This window comes from Equus przewalskii, chromosome 16 (assembly GCF_037783145.1).
Source record: "Equus przewalskii isolate Varuska chromosome 16, EquPr2, whole genome shotgun sequence".
Classification (NCBI taxonomy): Eukaryota; Metazoa; Chordata; class Mammalia; order Perissodactyla; family Equidae; genus Equus; species Equus przewalskii.
This window is the reverse complement of record NC_091846.1, coordinates 4,190,304-4,214,223: the sequence shown is the minus strand read 5'-3', so window position 1 is coordinate 4,214,223 and position 23,920 is coordinate 4,190,304. Positions and strand designations below refer to the sequence as shown.

Here is a 23,920-nt window from a genome sequence, read left to right as displayed (position 1 = left end):
TTTTTTTACCATGTTTTCAAACACTTTCTACCGTTTACCGACTTTAGGGTTAGTTACTTAATCTCGTCAAATCTTCATTTCCTCATCTGCAAGATGAAGCTAGTAATCCCAGTCATAGGACAGATGAGAAGAGCGAGTGAAATGATGCATGTGAGTGCTCAAGAAGTCATGAGTTGTTTTCAATGTTGCATATAATCATCAGCAGATCCCCCAGAAAAATCTGGTTTTGAGTATATTCATCACTTCTGACAGAAATGTCCAGGGTACAAGGTCTGGCTGTGAAGTATTGAGATTTTTCTTAAACAAACAAGCCTTGAATATCCAGATAAATACCACTAACTTCAAAGATGTCCCTTGGTTGGGCAATTCATTATTCTGATAATGTTGCTGTTACTTAAAACTATGAAATGCATCTTTTGGAGCTGTCTCTAAAGCTGGGCTATCCTTGGTGGTGGTGACTCTTTATTCGCTGGATTGAATTTTGGTGAAAAATCTATAATTATACCCATAGAACTATAGATTTTGAATATAGGGGCAGATCCAGCTAGATTCCTCAAATTTGTTTAGAAATGAGGAATACCTTCTATGTCATGAGCTTGTTTTCTCATGTGGCAGATTCGACTGTACTTTTTACTGTTTGATTTTTCTAAAGTTCAGGCTCCTGGTCTAACACGAACAAGCTTTACCATTTGTTCAAAGAAGCGTGGAAATCAGCAGCTGAGTTGGTTTGCTGACGAAATGGCATGCTGGGCCTTTAGGCCAATGAGAGGAATGTCCTGGACATGCCATTCGTAGGACCTCGAATCCCAAAGTTAGAGAGCGATACAAAACTTGTGTTTAGAATGAAAACAGACTGCTCCCCTTGAAGTGATTGATAAGATTATGTAGGTGGGGTTGGCTTTTAGGGAAGGGAGAAGTCATGCTGGCCGGGACTTTGCTTTGGGTCTCGGGGAACAAGTTTCTACCGGATTCATGAAAATGGTGCTTGGGAACTGTGGAGGACAGAGGCTCTTCCCCTGATCCTGTCTCTGAGTCATTGGAAGACCTCAGGCTCTTTCTGTGCCTCTCTCTTCATGGTAAAGTCATCCCCACTTCTTGGATGGGTACAGGGAGAGACTAAAGGATTCTGTGGCGCTCAGCCAACTGGAATCAGGCTAGTTTGTGTGTCTAATAACAAATGACAAATAGTGTGTGTTAATCCCAGGGCTTACTTCAAAAAGCATCATTTTGGCCATTCTTCCAGAAGGGACCCATTCTCTTATTCTCCCTGAACTAACATCTAGTCATCATATCAAAACCAACCAGAGCGAGGCCATTCTCGTAATGGAGAATTTCATCTTGGTGAGAGGCAAAGCCTACACAGTAGAGAAGAGTGGAGAGTTGAGACTCAGTCTGAATTATTAGAAGGGAGGAAAGCGAAAGGGAGTTGGGCCTGAAGAAAAGATGAGACGTTCCAACAGTTTCAGACCAACAGACCAACGACTTCTGGGTTATGTGACTGGAGCTTTTAAGACCCCCTTGAGCCCCCTGAGATTCTACTGGTCTGCCCAACAGAGAACGTTTCCCTCACTGCCGCTCCACAAGTTCTGGTCACTTGTGTCTATTTGGCTTGAGGAACTGATTAATTTATTAGTCCTTGTATTAATCCGGGTTTTCCAGACAAAAAGAATCAGCAGTGTGCGTATGTGTGTTTGTGTGTGGGCGGGGGGTAGGAGGGAGGGGAGAGAGAGATTTTAAGGAATTAGCTCAAGAGGTTTTAAGGGCTGACAAGTGTGAGATCCGCAGGCGGGCGCAGGCTGGAGACGCAGGGGGAGCTGACGCCGCAGCTTGCGTCTGAAGGCAGACTGGAGGCAGACTTCCCGCTCCTTTGGGAGCCTGTCTTTTCTCCTAAGTCTCCTGAGTTAGAAGCCTGATTGGATGAGGCCCACAGCATGATGGCGGGTGACCTGCTTTACTCAGTCTCCTCATTTAAATGTTAATCTCATCCAAAAAATGCCTTCACAGCAACATCTAGATGACGTTTGACCAAGTATCTGGGTGCCATGGCCCAGCCAGGCTGATACTCCCCTACACAGTGTCGAAGTGGATCCGCTCAGAGAGTGACTGAGAATCCAGTGTTACGGCGGGTGACTGGTTTATAAACTGAGAGAAGACGACGTTCTCCGAAGACGCCTCCGTTGGGATCTGGCCTTCCATGGAACCTCCTCATCAAACTCACCTTTCAGGAAAGGACGTCTTCAAAGGAGCCTCTGTCCTCAGGCCTGAGAGCCAAGCCCAGGTATTCCCGAGCAGATTTGTTAAATGTGAGATTCCCCTGGGGAATCCTAGGCCTACAGTCGGACCCGGTTGGAGGCACCGCCGGCCTGCCTCTCCCGTTTCATTTTGCGCTGCTGTGTGAACCTAACCAGAGGCTGTCAGACCACGGAGGAGGCAGCTCCACGCTTGCTGGAACCTGTGTTGCTGGAAAGCTGGAGACCAAGATTCCACAATACGTGGCGAAGGACATGAAGGGAAGGAGAAAGCAGTAATTGAGGGAGGAAGTAGTAACTCTCATCTTTCCTCCCCATGTTAACCCGGGGAGGAAGTCCTAAATCTTGCATCTGAAAAACCACCATCAACTCCACTGTCTCTCAGGGTCTGGCGCTGAGTGTTAGGATGGTGGCGTTAAGGAGTGCACACCACCGCAGGGGGCAGCCCTCTGGCTCCATCACCGCAGCAGCCGCTGCCTGTCAGCTCTAGGCTGCAGAGGGCACAGGGGCAGCTCCCTCAGTGCAGACAGGATTCTGGGCTTCTCTGGGCAACCTCTCCCTCAGCTTCATGCTTGGGCTCCCTCTCCAGCTGGCCCATTTATTTACCTCTCGGTGCATGTGCCTGTGGTTAAAATATCTGGAAAGATCTCGAGGATGGCCAGCAGGCGTGCGGAGTGCGGGGAGCCGATGGGCAGTAGGGCTGCGGCCACGGACACGGTGGCTTCTCTGAGCAGAAGGGGCAATGGGGTGGCCGGCACAAGCACGCTGCCGCCCCCGGCCCGAGGCCAGCCTGCCTGTCCCCGAGGCCCCGTGGGGAGGCTGCTCACCCCCAGGGACAAACAGCAGAAGCAGAGCATTTCCAAGACAAGGGTAAGGGGGGAGAAAAACGAGGAGGCGGGACTTCAGCTCTCAGGTGCAGGTGACTGGCTAAGACCCAGGAATGAGGGGCAAGCTCGCCTCCCCCTCAAGGCTAACTCAGACGTGGTGGCAGAGGCGCTGGGGGCTGGCGCTGAGTAGGTTGTCACCCTGACTCCAGGCTTCTCAAGGACTCGGGCAGAATGTTGATCTGAAGTTGGCAGGTGGCTCAGCCAAGTCCTGAACATCTATCTTGCGTTCAGCACTGTCCCCCGTGGAATCAGAACAGGACCAAGGGGACCTCGACTACAGAACAGTCTCAGTCTATTTCGAAACCAGGACTGACGGTCCGCCTCTCCCCCACACAGGTGGCCTTGACCTCTCACTAACTGGGGTTACTCCACCGCTGGAGAGGTCTAACTCGCCTAGTTTTGTAAGTTCTGAGCTTCTGAAAGACTAGAGATTTTAGGGTTTTTATGTCATGTCACCCATGTGTTTAAAGGCAAATTCCTACAGGGTCAAGTTCAAAGCCTGGGCAGAGCGCACCAGACCTTTGTCAAGCTGGGCGTAGGGCCTGAACCACGGCACCTCTGTTCCTCGCGCTGCCACCACCCTGCGCTTCTCAACACTCCCAGGACAAGCTGGGCCTTTCCCCTGCCCTGCGACTCCTCCCGCGCGCCCCTGCAAGGCGAATTCCACGCCATCAGCACGGCCCGCCGTGCGCATCCCCCAGCTCTGTGCTCTCCCGGACTGTCCCCAGAACGTCACTGCTCCCCGTGGTCAGGAAGAATGAGCGCTCACATCTTTACAATCAAGACTTTATAAATACTTGACAGGGTTGTCTCCCTCCTATTTCCCGGTGTCTGCTTCAACCCTGGCATTGCATTTGCAACCAAGTGCATGCTCTACCCAACTATATCAATGTCGGGCCATGATGGATGGAGCACTGACACAGCAAACGGCCTCTTCGTGGAGAGTCTTCTGAGAGGAATTAGGCTGTGTTCAGAGCCTCAAGGGGAACAACTCGTACGTGATACATGGCGGTGGTGATGCGCGCCTCCAGCAGGCCGCCTGCCCCCCTGGCCTGCGATTAAAGGATCGCCAGCAGCGGGCTGTTCTGAAGACCTTCTGTTTACTGTAAACAGTCGACTCAGGCAAGGAAAATGCCTGTGCGGAGTTCTGCTAGCTAAATTCAACCCCAAACAAAGCTGAGAGAACACAACTATGTCTGTCTTCAGCAGGAATAGCTAATGCCATTAGAAATTAAGATAAAAAGAAAGAATCCTCTGTCTTTATAGACTAATAATTGAAACCTGCTTCAGAAGACCACCCATGGTTCCAGAGAAAGTGGTTTTGGGGGTTAAGTTTTTAAAATCTGAGTCTTTTGGAGAGGCTGATCTGAAAGAAGCCATAAATCACACTAACGCAAATGCCACTTGTGGTCTATGAAAGGACCTGACCTTGGCTGCTTAATCTCTGCAGCAGAAACCCTGTGGCCTTCCTCTGGCTGAAATGTGACATAACCAATATTACTGTGACCTGTTGACTTGATTCAGTATAGTTACATCTCTAGAATCACATACCAGGTCTTATCGAAACTTCTCAGCTATTATGGAAGATGCTGGAACTCCTCAGACTGCTGTTTAGTTTCAAGATGACTGAACCATAAATTTGAGCTGTATTTACATACTTTATTGGGTGCCAAATACATTTAAAAAACATCAGAGAATACTTTTTCAAGTTAAAATGGGACAAATAGATAAATTCAGAATGACAGTAGCCAACTGCAGAGACCTTAATGATAGTGGTAATAATGAAAATACGTCAGCATTTCCAAACAGGGGACTGACTGGCTCCTGTTCCATGTGACTACAGAATACTGCAGACCTCCTGTTAGAACCTCATGAGCTTAGAGGTACTTTTCTCAGAGTTGATGGTACCATGAGCCCAGTCAGTCTGCATGGACACCGGAAAAGTCTAACAAGCCAAGGGGCTGAAGTGGGGTGGGGGATGGGAAGGGGGAAAGAAGCTAAAGAATGTCCCTCCCTCATGGAATCCTTAGTGTCATTCAACACCACAGACTAACCAGCAGGAGATGATATCACGTTAACTCATTTTATTTTTCCAGGAAGTTTAAAGTCCTCTCTCAAAATCTAATAATAGCTATAAAAGCTTTCCTGAGGGGAAAAGAGGAAAGGAAGAAAGGGATTGAGAAAGAAGGAAAGGAAGAAGCCGGGAAGGAAAAAAGAGACTCTTGCAGTGACCTGTGCCGCTCTGTGGAAGCGTCTTCCGCTCTTCAGTCCACTCCTCTGCGGAGAATGCCTTGCTGACCTCCAAAAAGAATGACTGTAAAACCTCTGCTTCTCTAGGTCTTTCCCTCTTTGAGCCACAAAACGAAGGGAAAAAAAAGAGATCATAGTAAAATCTTGATACCAAAGCTTCTCAAATAACTGAGCATTTTTCAGTAGCTTGACATGCCTGAGAGATACAACCAGGTCACTGGGAAGGATTCAAATCCCCGCACAAGGTTGAGGGGCCAGAGAAGGTTACGCCAGGAGGATCAGAACTCAGTGTGCCCCGCACACGGGGAGCAAGACGGGAAGACGTGCCCACATTCACAGCAGCAATCATTCTCTTACCAGACAGGTAAATAAGAATACCAGGTATCAGTTTTATTCACAAATAAAAAAAGGTATTACAAAACTATTTGTATAAGAAAACGAAAATTTACAAATTTATAAATTCCAGTATGCAAAGTAGTAATGCTGAAATCTGAACCGATTCAGGCTACCTTAAAGCAATGATGGGTTTTTTCCCTTTCCTCTTCTTTTTTCCGAGCACAGACAATAGTGCTTAACCTAGGTAAGAGCAACATTAACATTCTATCTAAAGTAGAAAAATCTATATTTGAAAAATACATTCCATATACACAAACTTAGAAATGCCACGCCTTTCCGTGCTGCTCTCAGATCCCCGTGTCATCCTCTTCGACGGGCCTCGCAGCGCTGTCACGGCCGTGCGCTCCCGGCCCTGGCTCGGGCCTCGAGTAGCTGAGTTTATCCGAGTGCTGTCGGATATTCCACAAAGTGAAATGCAAATGGGATTTCTTTCTCAAGTGTTTACAAAATGTGTAAAAACTTTACAAAAAAACATCACTGTATGTTTCCATAGTAAAGTGGTGGGAAAATGTCTTCATCTTGATAAATATAACCTAGGATTTTTCAAACACAGTATCAATTGAAATCGACTTTCAACCCTAAGTATTTCCCTACTGATCAAAAGTGATGTTTCAGGATTTTTGGCCAAAGTCTCATTTGCATTGATCTAGTTCTCTCCAGCAAGTACTCACCTTTGAAGTTAATGAGGGCTCTACATATGGAAAATATATGCAGGTTACAAAAAGGAACACACCCTGGGCTGCTTTGATCATCCTCTGTCATAACAAACATGATCAGACTGCAAACAATGGCACACATGTGAAGTACAATGAAGCCACTCAAGGAAACTTGCGTTTTCATAGACATCTTGTGATCAAATCCTAAATATTTTACATGAGTTCCTAAAGACAAGTCTCATAAGAGTTGGTGAGTACCCAAAGTTTAAGAACCAAAAGTTTATGCTAAAAAAGGAAAAGAAAAAGTCAATCAGTTATGACTGGGCACCAGGTAGACAGGAAAGACTGTGCGTTACCATGAGACACTCTAATTTCCTATTTCAGTTTTGTTAAATGTTAGGTAAAAGACACTGACGTGGGCAGGGCAATTCCAAAACAAAATATCTTAGTGTACTCTAACACAATGATGTTCCAATGTCTATTTCTTTTTTAAGTGCAAAAGTGACAGAACTAACAGTAATCAGTTAAAAGACAAAGGCCAGATCTGATCATGTAGGTTCAAATAGGAAAAAAATAAATCCTGCTCACTTAATTCCTCTCCAGGACACAAAGAGTAAGAACAAACGAGCTGTTGCTTGGTTCACTTCTATCAGCTCTAGAGGTAAATCTAGTGAGCAAACACAGGGTGGGACGGGATGGAGCGCCTTCAGAGAAGCACGGCTCTCCTCTCTCCAGCATCATCCGGCAGACAGAGGAGATCATCACGCTAACTAAGCTTACAAGAGCAGAGGGAACACTGCTGCATCCTGGTCAAACTACCCTACGGCTGTCACAGACCGTTCACTCAAACGCCGCCTACAGATTGTGCTTGTCCTTCTGGTTCTAGTATGCAGTGTAGTCTTCATGAGACTCCTCCCCTGGTGTTATATTTCAGTAGGAGGGGAACCTGATATGTTGTAATTTCTAAAGCCTTTAATAGAAGATACAAGGCAAATAAAAGATCATTATTTTTACAAATACTACTTTTCTATAAAAGAAATTCTGGATCTTCTAAGCTCAGTTACAGCGACAGAAGTAACAACTGCTTCCCTATCAACCTATTCTCCCATAAATATGCTAATCTAGGATATGTGCATTAAGTGGGTTTTTACACAGGGTGATGGGCGCTCCTTTCCCAGCCACCCCCCCAACTCAGGCCTCTCACTACCAGCTCCCAGAGGGGTCCATGAGACAGCGGCTGAGGTTAGAAGTGTCGATTCTGGAAAAGACTTGTTCTCCTCTGATTCCTAGTTAAGTCAGGTAACTTCATTGAATAAACCCAAGATTTAGGCAGGCAGGATGAAGTCAATTCTAATCTCCTAAGCTAATTAGTTAAGATGATGAAAAAGTGACCATCAAATAGAAACATTCGTTCTTGAACCATTTTACCTAAAAACTAAGGTAACTAATCTGACATTGACTTTTAGTAGGATAATCAGCTATATGAAATTATTTCTGGAAAGAAAATGTAAATGAAAATTTATACTCTGGGTCTTCAGTCTTGTAAAACCACATCCACCATAAAACTAAGTAAGAATGCATTTGTTTCTCGTTATATGCCCATAATCTCGGAGGCTGCAGACTTGACCCATCACTCTTTGAAGTCACGCTTGCGGCATGGAAGCTTCTTGTTTAGGAGAGATGCAAAGTATCACGAGTGCCTGGAGTCTTTTCTTGTTGTTTCTTGAGGTTTCAGCTTACAGCTGGTCTGGCTCAGAAGCAACTGGTTGAAAGCTTAAAATGTCATCAGTTTCGTTCAGATTTATTTTTTTTGCCCCAGAAGCCAAGCAAGGTCCAGACTGTGCTCAGTCCATCAGCCTAAGCAGAGGAGTAGGCGCCCTTTGGGTTCCATATGCACACTTCTATTGCAGCAAGAAGCAAGCCCTTTACGCTTCCTAGAACAGCAACAGAAGGAAGGCTTTAAACACAACGTCTTACAAATGAAAGCTGCTCAACTGTCATTGTAAAAAATTATGGTACCTGCCTTTTAGCTGTACACATGAACTTCAAAGCTTATGGACAAGAAGCTCATTAATGGTGTTCACATATCCAGGTACCCAAGCACTCTGACAATAAAGATTTCATAACTCCTAGACACTCAATATTTGCAAATAGAACTTACAAGATGATAATGCAACTCACAGTAAACAAAATGTATAACAAACTTCTTTTGCTGATTTTCAACCTCCTCCAAACATCTGAAGCTTGTTTCTGTGCTGCACTCCTTGAAAGCATTCGTAGGTGAAGCTCTTCGCCTCCTTTAGTCCCTTCTTTCCAAGAACGAGATGACTAATGAATAGCGCCTGCCATCCTCAGTCTTTGAATTTAAAACTTATGTTAAACTACTGCAGAAAGTTTAGAAATAGTTTGGGAATGAGATTTCTCTTATAATGATCTCCTGGAAACTCATACTCTTCATAGGAAAACATCCTCAGCAAAGTGGAGCCAGCAGATTTGTCCTTTTCACTGAGGGGCACCACCGTGCGTGAGCAGAACCCGCACTGATGCGGGAACCTTCACCAACTTGTTTACTACAAATTGGGCATGGGTGACGTATCAGAAAAGTTTACGGAAAAATTTTCTCCCTAGGTCTAAGGAGATTATCCATAAATAGAAGCTTCTGAAGTACTCTTGATAATGAGAGAATTTTATCAAATATGTTGATCAATTGATATAGTAATAACCACATCGACCCTTCTGTGGGAGGCAAATTAGACTCATTTTTGCCAATAAGGAAAAAACAGAGATTTTTAAAAATAGATTGAGAAACTAGAGCCCAGGTCATCTCATATCTTTTCTACCATCCCTTCCATTATTTCATGCTGACATTTAAAATGTTGGTTTAAAAACTAACCCAAAAAAGCTTTCCTGTAGGTAAACAGGCTGGCTTCATTCTCCCAAATATCTTAGCAAATGATGTCCCAAATATCTTAGTTCTGCTCCCTCTGGGGAGGTGTGTATAGGGAAAATTTGATTAAAATTGAGTCATACAGACCACAGGAGCCTCTCACACCTATTTGTCTTACTCTGGAACATAACTCTCATTATCAGATTCTGGGTGGTCTTAAACCACCCACACGAAAACTACTGTGGAAAAATACAGTTTTGGGAAACAAATGCATCACGCATTAGAAATCTGAGGCTCACTCCAAGTAGGACAAAAATGGCGTTAAGCATTTCACAATATACATATGTGTCAAATCATAACATTGTACACTTTTGACCTCACAATATTATATCTCAATACAGCTGGAAAAAAAGGGGGAAACAGAAGTTAAAAAACTGAAAATACAAGTGAATGCCTGGATAGGAAATTAAAGTTTCATTGAAAATAAAATAGAGATAAATCACTTAAAAAAAAGGAGGGCTTGGGGCCAGCCCAGCGGCATAGTGGTTAAGTTTGGGTGCTCCAGGCCCAGGGTTCGCAGATTCATTTCCTGGGTGCAGACCTGCATACCCCTCATTGAGCCATGCTGTGGCAGCGTCACACATACAAAATAGAGGAAGACTGACGCAGCTGTTAGCTCAGCACAATCATCTTCCTCAAGCAAAGAAAGAAGATTGGCAACAGATGTTAGCTCAGGGCCAATCTTCCTCAGCAAAAAAATAAATAAATAAAATAAAAGGATGGCTATTACGGCTATTGCTGCCTTTATATATTTCCCAAACTGAAATACAGTGCTTTCCAGAACTCTGAATGAGCCCAGGCCAGGGAGCCAAACTCACTACACACGAAATTGAGGAACAGAAGTCCTTGACTTTGGTTTATAATAGCAAGCTGCTGCAATCAAATTCTTTATGAGAAGTCAGTATGTTTTCTACCTTGGAGAATTAGCCTGTTGGAGGAAGTGTGAAATACTTTTTGGAGTCTGATGGATTGAAGAAAAACACCACCATTCGAGTTAAATACGTGGTTGACCCTTGAAATCACGGAGAGGGTCATCTCCCAAGGACGTGCAGCTGTGGCCACCTCTTATTTTCTTTTGAAGATTAAAGTGCATTCACTCAATTTCACACATTTAGTGAATGCAACCGAAGAGAAAGTGCTTTTCAGAATCTGGAAAATATTATCTTCTAAAATGGGCTCAAAATATTATTTGCTATTTTTAATTACAGGGAGAAAACTGAAATGATTTACATTTTAACAATTCCTTTCCTGAATTCAGAATGTTTTATTTAGATTTACAAAAATTCTCTAATAATTATGAGATAACACATCTTGGAAAGCTAACAAGAACCTTTCATTAATAAATTACATTGTGCAACTTGAATGTAACATTTTCTCATTCATTTTATATGTAATTAGAACTTTCTTTTCATAATAATTTGAGTTGAAAGTATCTTTATGCAGCTCATAACTACCTTGACAACTGTCTTTGAAAAGGAATTGATATCATTATACACCAATTTTATATACTAAACTGGTTCTAAAGTCTTACGTTCATATAGCTGTGATAATGGTGCTTATCAACCCCACATCCACCTCACCAACAACATAAGCAGAAAAAGGTAGAGAACGGGTTGGTTCTGATGTGATTTGGTATCAAGATGTTTCATCCCCTAGTCTTAGAATTTACATCAGAGAAATGCAAACAAGCTGGAGAATTAAAATGAGTGGTAATTCTGTTTACTGACCACGCAGTCAGTAAGCTGGCAGCACAGTCATTCTGTAACTCGGACGTCCCCTACAAGAGAGGTAGGGAGATGTGGTGATGGTAACGCAGCGAGTTTATCATCCAAACTGACTGACCAGCATCTTGGAATGGAAATGGGACTCAGAGCGAATTTTCAGAGTCCTAAGCCTTTGATTTTAGAAGTGCTTGGCAAGGACCCGGTGGGGACAATGGGATCAGCTGCTGAAGGAGTTGAGAGCGGTCCTCTCACCTGTGTCAGGGCCTCCTTCCTGCTTCGTTCTCAGCCCCGAAGCTCTGTGGGCCCACGGTCCATTCCTGAGTCCTCCACTCGCCTACGCTAACTCTTAAGTTTTATTATTATCATGAAAGTTATAACCATCATGGGCTGGCTCAAAAGAACAAGGTCAGTAAGCGATCTTTCTCAGCCTCAGAGGATGGCTTCTGTGTCTAATTTGTTTGTTTTCCCTCCCTTCACTTATTTCTTCTTAATTTCCTTTACTTTGAGAAAACCAACATTTTTTTTCTCCAAAGCCAACAATCATTTTCTGTATAGAACTCCCCATAAATTCATTATAGAATTTTTTTGCAGTTAAAAAAAAATTGCTGCAGGGGCCGGCCCGGTGGCACAGCGGTTAAGTTCACATGTTCCCCTTTGGCGGCCCAGGGTTCACCAGTTTGGATCCTGGGTGTGGACATGGCACTGCTTGGCAAGCCATGCTGTGGTAGGTGTCCCACATATAAAGTACAGGAAGATGGGCACAGATGTTAGCTCAGGGCCAGTCTTCCTCAGCAAAAAGAGGAGGATTGGGAATAGTTAGCTCAGGGCTAATCTTCCTCAAAAAGAAAACCCCGCAGATATAGATCAATATATAACTTACGTACTGTTCTTAAAAGGAACACAGCTCCAGCCACACTCTGACTTCAGGCTGTTTCTGATATAATCAGACAAGGACACAACAGCCCGTGGAAACGCAGGCCCACAGGAGCACATGCAGCAGGTCTCGGAGAGCTTCCCTCAGGCCCCAGGGCCCCTGATTTGGGGCAGGGAGGGAAAAGCTGTGAGAGCAACGCTGTCTGTGCAGTGCAGGGGCTTGTGGGGCTGGGAGCCTCGCCCCTGCTGTGACTCTGCCCTTTTATACTCAAGGCTGGCATCATTCTTCCACAAGGACGTATACTAACAATAGATGTGCCTACATTAAGGAAATATTTATAAACACTAAGGCAAACTCAGCAAAGACCACATCCTCGCCTGGAGGAGAGGACAGGGTCGCTGCCCAGTATCCCGGGTGCTTCTCCACCTGCAGCCTGGCAGTCCATCCCACGGCCCCCTCCCTGCAGTCACCACCTCCCCAAAAACTGGTTTTAAACCCCTCTATCTGGAAGGTTCTTATGCTGCATTTGCTCTCATATCACAACTGACAATCAATTTCCAACCAAACTGATCAATCAGTTAAAGCAGAACAATCTAGAAAACAAGAGTGAAGGAGCGAAGAGGGAGAGGAGTGGCTTCAGGACACCAAAATTCTCACTAACTTGACAGGGAATGAAGTGCACTGAAGTACTGGGCATACGAATATCACAGGGAAAAACGACGGTGAGGAACTGTTTACAAGAGGCTCCCGCAACTACCTCACCCCTCCCAGTTAGGAACAGAGCCAGGAGATGCGCTAAGTCCGTAGCTGGATTTACAAAGAAGACTAGAAGGATGCAACTGCCCTTTAGGCCCTGATAGATTAGCTGTTAGTTAAAAGAAAAAAGGCTCTTGAAATTTAATTTAAAATACATTCTCCTATAACATACAAGAAGTTATAAAAGATGAAAAAGCTTTCTCATCAGCTTGCCCCACATTTTTGGTGGGAGTTCCACTCCCTCTGGTCTTCCATAAGTCCACGCTACGTCCACTCTGACACCAGTCCTTGCCTTACCTGGGGGCAGGTCCGAGTGGTTAGGTTCACGATATCGCCACTCTCTTGATCTAGCTGGCTTCTAGAAGTTAGTGTATCCTGAGTCAGCACTGATTCTGTCAGTGAGCTGCTACGTCTAGACAAATCAGTAGTTTCTGTAAAGTTTTCATAATGAGCTTGAATTGGAACAGCTCCACCAACCAAATCCTGATTACTGTCGGAATCCAAAGATGACGAACTTTCATTTTCTGGACTGAGAGAATGAAAATCTTCTCCAGTGAGTTCAGGAAAAGTGTCACAAAAAGAGATGTCGTCACTACAAAGGGGATTTTGCATCAGAGGCCAGGCGTCCGAAAACTCGCCACAGACAGATCCGAAGAAAGTGGGCGTCATTTCTGTCAATGGACCTGCGTTTCTGAACACACGTTCAAAAAGGTCGTTAAGTGTCCCACGGGGAGGAAAAACACATCTACAAAGCAACGTTCCACCTACACTTTTAAGTTTTCTAGATGAAACAGCAATTTGTTAAAGCAGACTTGTAGTGCTTCCTTTGTTATAAACTTGCTTCAACACTACAAGTTAAATTACTCTGTTTACTTTGAAACTGAATTTCTACACCTACTTCTAATCAATATAGTTACACTTAATCCAATTTGTAAAATATGTAGTTTCCTGGGTCTTCACTGAGTTTCTTTGACTGATGCTCTACAATTCTGGGAGTACGTGACATGTTAAAAATTACTTACAGATGACAGAAGTGTCATAAATCACGAATATAAGACAAAAATAAAACTAATAAAGTGTAAAGAATAAAGAATGTTGCATGGGATATCAGTAACCCTGAGAGATTCACCTAATTCTTGCCAAAGATTTGCTTTCCTCCAATGTCCTGAATGTTATTAATAATATCAAAAAGTGATGTTCTCATAGTTTCACATGAAAATCGAGTAGAATGCGTATATGCACAAGGGAACGTGAAATTATATTGATTAAAAATACCCAGTTACCTGTCCTGAAGAGCGGCCTTGGAATGCACTCTACAGCCAGGAGCGGCCCGGTGGACGCTGCAGGCCTTGTCACGGCACAGGGATGGCATCAAGTGGGCAGGCCCTAGGAAAACCACAGACGGGTGAAGCACACGGCTCTTCCCTGGGAACCTCCTCTTCAATACCACTTCAAAACTGCTCTTGAAAACTTAGCTATTCTCCTTTGGGGACTTGTTTTAGGAAAAGGAGTATGAGGTTTAATTTTTTCTCTTTCTTGTTATCTTAAAAAAAATGATGAACCACTTACATGAAGCACCTGGAAGAGTTAAAATCAGACAGAAAGAAGGTTGGATGGCGGCTGCCAGGGGCTGGGGGAGGGAGAGAATGGACACACAGTTTCAGATTGATTGGGACGATGAAAAAGTTCTGGAGATGGACAGTGGCGATGGCTGCACAACAATGAATGTACTTAATGCCACTGACCTGTACACTTAAAAATGGTTAAAATGGTAAATTTCATGTTGTGTATATTTTGCTACACACAAAAAATAATGTTGGAACGTAATCGTGTGCTCTGTGAGAGGACACGTGGAATGAGACTCATGTACTGGCAAAGAAGCAGAAAGAGCACGGCTTCCGGCGAGTGGTCTAGCAATACAGAACAAGAAGAGAAAAATCTTCAAACCCTTTAACTCGATACACACACGCACATCCTCGTTTCTTTTGCCTGCTAGGAGTGTAACTTAGGGAATAACTAGGTATGTGCACACAGCTTTACACATCATTATGTTCACTGAAGCAGTACATATTTTTGACTACAAAGATAATACAAGTTTACTGAAGAAAAAACTTTAAAAAAGAAAGAGATATTAGATAAGAAATTTAAAAATAGATCTTCCTCAATCCTATAAACTGGAAACAAACACTGTCAACATTTGGTGAACAGCATTCCAGACTTCTCTCTCTATATACATGCACATGTAGCTCTGATTTATAAAAACCATAAACATACGAAAGTAGACAGACAAATACAAGGACACACATATATAGGGAGAAAAAGACTTGAAGAAATGATATATTTACATATATAAAAATATGTTTGTGTGTGTATCCAGAATTTTCATGAGGATTATCCCTTTACCTTTATAAGCAGGAAAAAAAACTATGAAACAAATATTTCCCTTTTTAAAAATGAATGTTAAGTATTGAGATGCAATTGGAAACCAGGCTTCATTAGGACGGACACCAGCACAGCTTCCCCCAAATCTCTCAAAGCAGGCCGCCATCTTGTGCCATCTGAATATATACCACTGTGATCATGGGGACGTGCCTGGATCCACTGGCAATTCACTCAACAAACATGCGATGCTCCCTGTGGAATTTCTCAAAATTATTTAAAAGCAAAAGGCATTGCCATTCCTTGTAGAAATGGCTGGTTCTAGGGCTCAAGGAGGGAAAGCAGAACATGAGCCTAGAATTTCTTTTTGTGTCAGAAAGTAAGATAGTGCTAAAAGAATAATGAGGACAAGTCAAAACGATACATGAGCCAGCTTGAAGGGCCTTGCACTGGCCAAACCCAGGAAAATTGGAGCATCAAAATAAATAATGATAGCAAAGGGTCATAACCCACTGAATGAGGTCCATGAGTCCACGCTAATTAAAGTAAACAAATAAATAGGGAAGAAGGGGAAGTTCCTTTTTACCATAGAAAACCAACTAATAAATGTAGAGAGAATGATGGAATTAGAAAGCCAGAATTTGTTAGCTATCATCATCATGAGAGTAATAGGGTATTTACATAGTCTTAAAGAGTCTCCCATAGGGTATTTATTAATTACAAAGAGAACAACAATAATTTCACAGCACAGAAATCTGGCAGACACCACCTTAACAAAGTGACACCACTTTAACCCAGGAATGGGACGGATGGACACGCTGTGCCGCGCATCAGGACACAACATCATCTCTGTGTATTTCTGAATCTAGTCACAAGAAAACATCACACAAAGCCAAACTGAGGGTCATTCAAAAAAATTACTGGCCTGTGCTTGTAAAAAATACTAATGTCATGAAACAAAGAAAGATAATGGAGCTATTCCAGATTAAAAGAGAGTGAAGAGATCTGACAACTAAATGCAACTTTTATCTGGGATTTTCTTTTGCTACAAAGGACAGTACTGGGACAATTAAGAAAATCTGAATATACTCTTTAGATTATATAATAGCATTGACTTAATGTTAATTTCCTGATTTTAATAATCATGCTGTTACGTAAGAGAACGTTCTTGTTCTTAGGAAACAAACACCGAAGTATTGAGGGTAAAGGGACATCCTATCTGCAACCAACTTTTACATGGCAAGTGAAAAAAATATATATCTACACATCTCCATCATACTGAGAGAGAGAGAGAAATGATGAAGCAAATATAGAAAGGAGATAAAATGTTAATATTTGGGGAACCTGGGTAAAGGGTTTGTGGAAATTCTTTGTTCTATTCTTTCAACATTTTTCTAAGTCTGAAATTATGTTATAATACAAAGTTCAAAGAAAAATGGTGCTGCCATTAAGGAGGAAGTGATTGAAATCAAAAGCTATCCGGAACCTGGCATCAGCACGGGGCACTGTCTCCAGTTCTGTTAAAAGGACGTGCAACGAGGCCATCTATGTATTGAATCTTTCTTTTCAGATGGAAGTTAAGATGAGGCAGAGTATGCACAAAGCTGTATTTTATTATATTTAAAATTTGAGTTCATCTTTCAGAAATTATTCCTGCTCACTGATTCTAGTGGCAGTGTCACTGTATAAGATCTAGGAGACAACGCACTCGGGCGTTTTAAGGATCATGGTCACTGTCGGTAGCTCTCTAAGAGTCCGTTATCTACGTAGGCAAAGGCAAAAAAAAGATCCACACACACCACCACAAGTCCCATATTTTATTCTTCACCCATTCCTAAACTAGAAGGGAGTAATGATCAATAGGAAAATAATGATGTTGAGAACGTCTTATTCCATGTATGAAATATTAAAAAATTGAATCCTGCAAATTCTTGAAAAGAAAGGTTGGATAGTTCCAAGAGGATAAGTCAATCTAACTGGGAAACATTAACTTAAAACAAAGAACGGTTGTAAGAGACAAAACGGTGCTACGAGCACTGCTTCAAAGGTGCTAAGAGATGTGTGGAGTGAGGAGAGGGAAGGGAGCGAGGGCGGGCTTCCAGGAGGGCGACCCGGCCACGTGGGATCTGACTTTGCAGAGGAGGTGAGGTTGCTACAGTGGGGACAGGAGGGGGAAGTGAAAGTCTGTCTAGAAACCTTGTGTTGATGAATATAAGTAACTGGCAAAGAAAGCTGGTATACCCTTTGCCTGTTTTTTCCCAAGCGAGAAACCAATGTCCATTTGAATTACTTCCCTAAACTTTCACTTCTGTCAATAATCCCAGAGGCAATTATGGTTTGTGGAAACCCTGTCTGTCACAGAGCTCCCTCCTCCCTCTTCTTTAAGAAATCCAAAAAAGACATGACGATAGACACACTAATGCCCAGTTTGAATCCACCAGACGAGAAAGGATACAAACTCCTACTCCACACAAGGTTGATATTATTTTAATCAATTGACCCAAAGCAACAAAGGCGAATTTGCTTCAAAAGTTACCCAAGAGTTCTAGGATTTTTATGAGATGCTCCTTTTCTTTTTAATACTTAAGAGACTCAAAGCACCCAAACCATCAGGGGACAGTGGAGAAAAATTTAACAAGATTAGCTTTAACTAGAAAACTGAGCAGAGCAGCCCAGCTGTGGGACGGACAGGAGCAATTCTTCGCAGCTTCAGAGCTGTGACCCCCCGGTCCCCACATGGCCTCCTCACCGCTCCGCTTACCGCAGCTCTGGGCCGGGTCCCGGGGGCACTGGCAACAGGCTCTGGGAGCAGATTCGTTGAGCTGAGGTCTGTCAAAACATGACAGTTCAGAACCGTTGTACTGAATGTCCTGTGCTCTCAGAGACCCTAAACGAAGGGGGCAAGAATTCTGTCAGCGAAGACAATTTCCTCTACAAAGGGGTTCGTTAACATCACAATGCAGACCAGCACCATTCTAGCTTTTGTATTTTTAAAGAAAAAGAAGGCTATCATTCAATCTTCAAAACATTTCTTCTTACACAGAGGCACAAATAGGAAAAAATTTGTCAAGAAAGCTCAAAATGTAAAGTACTTATGTTGCCAGAGCTTACAACAATTTTTATTTTTGCCTAGTGGCAGGGGGACATCCCTGCCTTTCAATGTCCTTATAAAGTGGTGCCACCCCTCAGTGCCTCTTTGGGGCTAGCCGGCTGTGAGGTCCATTTTCATGGGCTCTTTGTCCCTTTAACAGCTCCTGGATTCTCCTCTTAGTCAAGTCTCTTGCTGAAGATTCGAATGACAATGATGATAAATGCACGTCACGAAAATGTAAGAAACAGAAAGACCTCAAAACTTACAGCTGGGCTTTTTCTCCATAAACTGCCTCTTACAATAGATGACGCAGAGAATGAGCAGGGCCAGCAGGACGGTGGCCAAGGCGCTGCAGATGATGGCAGCCAGGGCTGTGTCCCTCGGGCTGGAGGCCGTGGACGGGATCTTCACGAGGTTGACCTTGCTGGTACCTGAAAACCAGCAATGGGATCAGCAGGCTCTCAACAACCCAGCAGACACAAGCGCTCACACCAAAGCTGCCTGCAGCATGGCCTTCACGCAGTGGAAATAAAACCCCAGAAACCCAGGGGAGGTACTTTAAGATGGCTCAGGCACTCCCTCCTCTTAGATTTCTTGACTATTACACCTCCACCCCGAACCCCCAAATGTATGGATGTGCCTCCCCTCTGCTCCCACCACACTGAACACACAACCCTCAAGGCATTGTGCTGCGGGAATGTGCTTCCAGGGCCACTTGACCAGAACTGTTTGCGAGATGGAATTTGTCATCTTTCTCTCTGTCCCCTGGTAATCGGCACAGTGTTTGCCACATAGTAAACATATTTTGCTATTTGTTATTTAATAAATAGCAAAAAATAGCAAAAAAAAAGAAAAAAAAACCCTTGCTATTTTTTGATATTCGTTATTTAATTGGAATTAGACTATCTACATTTTTAAGCAGACTGCACTCAGATATGCTTTTTTGGGCAACTTTTGGGAAAAACAAGGGGTTGGATCACTCACGACCTTATAGTAGGCCCACAATTTCTGAGACAGTAAGCATTTTTTAATGCCTTAGCTGTTAAACTGCTGAACAACATCTAAGTTTTGCAGAAAAATTAAGGCTGCTGCTATACTGTGGAGAGGCAGGCACAGTAATGTGTTAAGGAAGTTTCAAGAAAAAGATCCTGTTTCAGAGGGTGGTATCGCATCATGGTTAAGAGCAGAGATTCTGGAGTCCCACTGCCTGGGTCAACCTCTAGATGTGGGACCTGGAGCCAGCAACTTAATTTCTCTGAGTCTCACACCCACATCTGCTCAAATGGAGGTAACAATAGTTCCTGTCTCACCCGGCCCTTGAGGGGCTGAAATGAGTTATCACACAGGCCCTGCACTCCGTGCTACTGAGTCATGAGCTATTGGAATGACGATGATCGTAATTAGCACTTTAAGTATCTCTAGGGTACTGGGATGAACAAACTAATTTGGACCAGAAATCTACATTCAGTGGAGTCACATCACCCTCTATTAACCTCAAAAGAGTTTGAGGGAGATTGAAAGCTACATAGAGGGCAGTCCTGCCTTCTCCTCCTGAGTCGCTGCCCTGGGCGCTGAGGGGGCCCTCGGGCCGCTCCCCTCAGGCGCGCTCAGCTCCTCAGCGCTGCCGCAGGCACTGCCCTCTCTGCTGAAGCTCCTCCAGACCACGCCTGCCCCACAGAAGCTATGTGTGCCTCTTGTGTAATTTTACGTTGTCTAGAAGCCACATTAAGAAAGGAAATAGAAACAAGTAAAGTCAATCTATTTTTCTTAACCCGATATATCTTAAAATATTATCGTTTCAACATGTATTCAATATAAAAGTTATTACTGACTTGTTCTGCATTCTTTACTCGTACAAACATTTCAAAGTCAGATGTGATTTTACATGGACAGCACATCCCGATTTGGACTAACCATACTGCAAGTGCCCGTTAGCTGCTGCGGCTCACGGCTCTCGTAACAGACATCCAAGGCCAAAGACGAAAGGTTCGTGACGTCTGTGCAGCACAGCACCTAAACACAAGTCCCTTGTCTGGGAGCTTTCTCCTCTTCCCTGGCCGCATGTTCCCCAACCCCCTCCCCAACTGCACCCCATAAGGTTGCTTTCCACTCTATGACACTTGAGGTGAGAACCAGAGAGAAACTTTTGGGCTAATGTTATTGAATCATAAAAACAGGAGAGCAGGAATGATCATTTTGGAAGATTGAGTCTTGGTATTTTGAGGACCAGTGATTCCAGGCCACACTGATAAAGGTTTTGTATTGCCACCTGAAGAGGCACACAAGCCATGTGCCTGGGGCTTGGATGAAGAGGGATCATAATCCACTCACACAGTTGAAAGGATATTTGTTTGTAAACATTTAATATTCACAAAAAGTATGTTATCACTTCTAGCTATATGGATATACCATAATCATCAAATAGCACATATTAAATGTCCATCATACAGCAATTAACCGACATCCCTGACCTGTAGCAGTGGACAAATTCACAGAAGGAGGTATGAACACAGGCACAGCTGTACCAACACTGGCAAATAAGTAACTGAGGAGGAATTTATATTCTATGCAAGTAAAACAGTGGGCTACACTGGAGGGGAAGTGACCCGGGAAATGTGAGCATTATCTTTTTGGACCAAATGGTAAAGTTGTGGAAAACCACATCTCATGTTGTTTGTGAGAAAGGTAGTTTACTTCAGAGTGAGACCGGGTCCCTTAGCTTAAGCTTTCCATCAAAGAACCCAGCTCTGTTCAATATAGGGCTTTAGCAAAAGTGGCATCAAAATGAGACATAACATATGATTTGAGCTGAAGATCTCAAAGCTCCTAACTCTGCTGTAACTATTAAGTTAAACTCATCAATTAACATAGTATTGGGTATTCAGAAAAAGCCTACCAAGATTTCAGGTTACAGGAGATTATAGGTTATAGGGATTTCAGGTTAAAGGAGGATCATGATTTGAGCGCTTTAAGTTCTTATTGTTTAAAATCTTCCTAAAATGTATTAGTCAACTTACTTGCCTTCATATAAAAGGAACTATTTCTAACTAGTAAATGAGGTAAAATGCCCCCAAATGAGGACTATGTTTTTAATTTGGTGGTTTGTGACTCAGGATTTATTTTGCCCAAGCCAATCACAAAAGTCTTGTTAACACATATCTCTCCAAGGTAGGGTACTGATACTGTAATGTCAACGATGATGAGTTGCCATAGCAACAGCAATTCTAAAGGAAAGTACATCCCAAAAGCCCATTCTCTATACATTTTCCAGGCAGTAGCATCTGAAGATAAACAAGAAAAATACAACGTTTACCTCCCACTTTTTGACACCTAAATAAGAAAAGGTATCTTGTTAACTCAAGCATCCCCTCAGAGAGTCCCCATGGGAAGTAGGGCTCTGGAAACCATGTTCTTTTTTTTTTTTTTTTAAAGATTTTATTTTCCCTTTTTCTCCCCAAAGCCCCCCAGTACATAGTTGTATATTTTAGTTGTGGGTCCTTCTAGTCGTGGCAGGTGGGACGCCACCTCAACGTGGCCTAACGAGCGGTGCCGTGTCTGCGCCCAGGATCCGAACTGGTGAATCCCTGGGCCACCAAAGCAGAGCGTGCAAACTTAACCACCCGGCCACGGGGCTGGCCCCTGGAAACCACATTCTTGATTCTTGTTTATATGGACAGGTTAATGACAACACTTACAGCAAGCATCATCTTTTATAACAAATGGGTTTATCATTCTGAAGTTAATTGTCATAAACAGCAATGCAGACACAAATATAGACGCTATGGGGGAGCGGGCTGAAACTCATTCACATAAGCTGCTAATAAAAGCCTATTTTCTTATAATTCTTTTGACTTGAGTAGTAAAAAAAAAAAGGGGGGGAGGTACTGGCTGTGTGAGGTGGCTTCTATCCTACTAAGTTCTTGTCAGTTGAGATGAGGATGAGAATTCCTCAGAAAAGGATTTATCTACTACAAACTATAAAGTATTGTTTTGCTAACCTGTGCCCATGGCAATGATACTGAGATTAAAGATTCTTTCCACTCACTTGCCTGGACTAAACTCCCTGTCCACAGCTCACCAAGAACACTGAATGCCTGCAAGGAACTTGACGCATACCTCACTAGGATTCTGACAGCACTTCTGAAGGACTGGGAACGAGAGTATCCACATTCTTTGGGAAGTTTTAATTTTTCTGGAAAACAAAGGCATCCCTTACCTTAATCAATTAAGTTATGAAATTCCACTACCATCTTAGCACTACCCTTTGGCAATTACTTCACAGTGAGAACTGCTTTCTTGGCTTCAAGTTTACAATACATTACATGGGTTCAATTTCTATTATACATTTCCTTAGGAGTTCAGCTCAACTTAACAATTACGCACTGAGTATCTACTATGAATGAGACATCCTACAAGGCATTATGACATTGAATGAGAATCTGAATAGATGAAAAGAAAACAGAGGTCACCAGCAGAGTCTGGTTGCATAAAGTCTAGGTTCACCGTCTGTGGAGTGTGACAGGGGAGCACAAATCCCAACTGTAGAGACACTCTCCTCACACGTCAGCCCTCCGAAGAGCTTCGGAGAGGGGCTGGAGAGATGCCCATATTGGGGACATTTATGTTACTGGACTCTTGGACTAGACATGGAAAAGTCTGAGAAGGAACTCATCTGCGGGCCACAGAGTTGACTGAGGTGTGAGCACTTGCTTCTGAGACCTTCCATGGGCTTTCACACACGTGGACGCTGCTAACACACCTTCAGTGACTTCACCCCCCTCACAAAGGGCAAGGTGGTGAAATTTCACTGATGACCCTCCTTTTACAGATGAGAAAACCAGGACGTTGAGTAACTGGCTCAAGGTTACACAGCAAAGCGGGGCCAGCCTGAGAACTGGAATCAGGCCTGTGGATCCTTTCCTGTGGACCACACTGCTCCATGGACGCATGCAGCTTCTAGAGAGGGGACATTCTGCCAGGCAACTAACAGTAAGCAAGCGTAGCTCCTGTCTGTGGAGGTGAAGGCCACACTCACTCATGTAGGGAGAAACCAGCCAGGCCGCAGAGAGGTCATGGACTTTCTCAACAGCAGACCTGTCCAAGTGCCCATGGAAGCTCGTTCCACACGAGAGCATCTGCCCCAAGAGAAAATGTCACTGCCCCCCGCCTCAGTGTGGGCCTTGGTGTTGCATGGTGAGCCAGCGTGCCAGCAGTGGCTACTCTGAGCAATGACTGAGGGTCGCTGAGGCAAGGAGGAGAGGAAACTGATGGAGGTGACTGAACCTGGAAAGGGCCGGATTAGAGAGAGATGGAGAGCCGTGCAGACGGCTGCTGGCAGTGTCAGCCTGTGCACGCTCGGCCTGGGTGCCAGGCCCACCTCCTCAGTGTAACAGAACTCTGCTTTCCATTGATCTCCCTACTTGTTTAACCACTCCAACTTCCTAGCAGGCTATGTTTAAAAACCTGCTAAACAAAAGATCCTTCTTCTCCAAGTAAACTCCTAACAAAGGGCCCTGTTCAAGGAGGCCTGGCTTGGGAGGAAGGAACTGGCCTCCCAAATCTGGCTCTTACCAGAAGACCACCTCTCTGGATCTCAGTTTCCTCACAAGGAAGATTAAGTAGCTCATTATGCAGACACCAAGATCCACCACGAGGGGCCACTGAAAACTTCTCTCAGGGCAGATGAGTTTGTGCAGAACGAGCTTCCATGC

The 23,920-nt window shown here is 43.7% G+C and overlaps 1 protein-coding gene across 7 annotated transcripts in view; it reads right to left on the bottom strand.

The window, feature by feature from the left end:
- Positions 1-5,755: 5,755 nt before the first annotated feature.
- The window catches only part of TNFRSF19 (TNF receptor superfamily member 19), a 102,046-nt gene continuing 83,881 nt past the window's right edge, over positions 5,756-23,920 (bottom strand). For all 7 annotated transcript variants that reach the window (XM_070578594.1, XM_070578595.1, XM_070578596.1 and 4 more), the window contains 5 exons: positions 18,476-18,640; positions 17,880-18,005; positions 14,023-14,125; positions 13,037-13,430; positions 5,756-8,372 (listed from right to left, as the gene is read on the bottom strand). In XM_070578594.1, the coding sequence (XP_070434695.1) occupies positions 8,364-8,372; positions 13,037-13,430; positions 14,023-14,125; positions 17,880-18,005; positions 18,476-18,640 (797 nt within the window). In that variant the 3' untranslated portion in view covers positions 5,756-8,363. The remainder of the gene's footprint in view (positions 8,373-13,036; positions 13,431-14,022; positions 14,126-17,879; positions 18,006-18,475; positions 18,641-23,920) is intronic.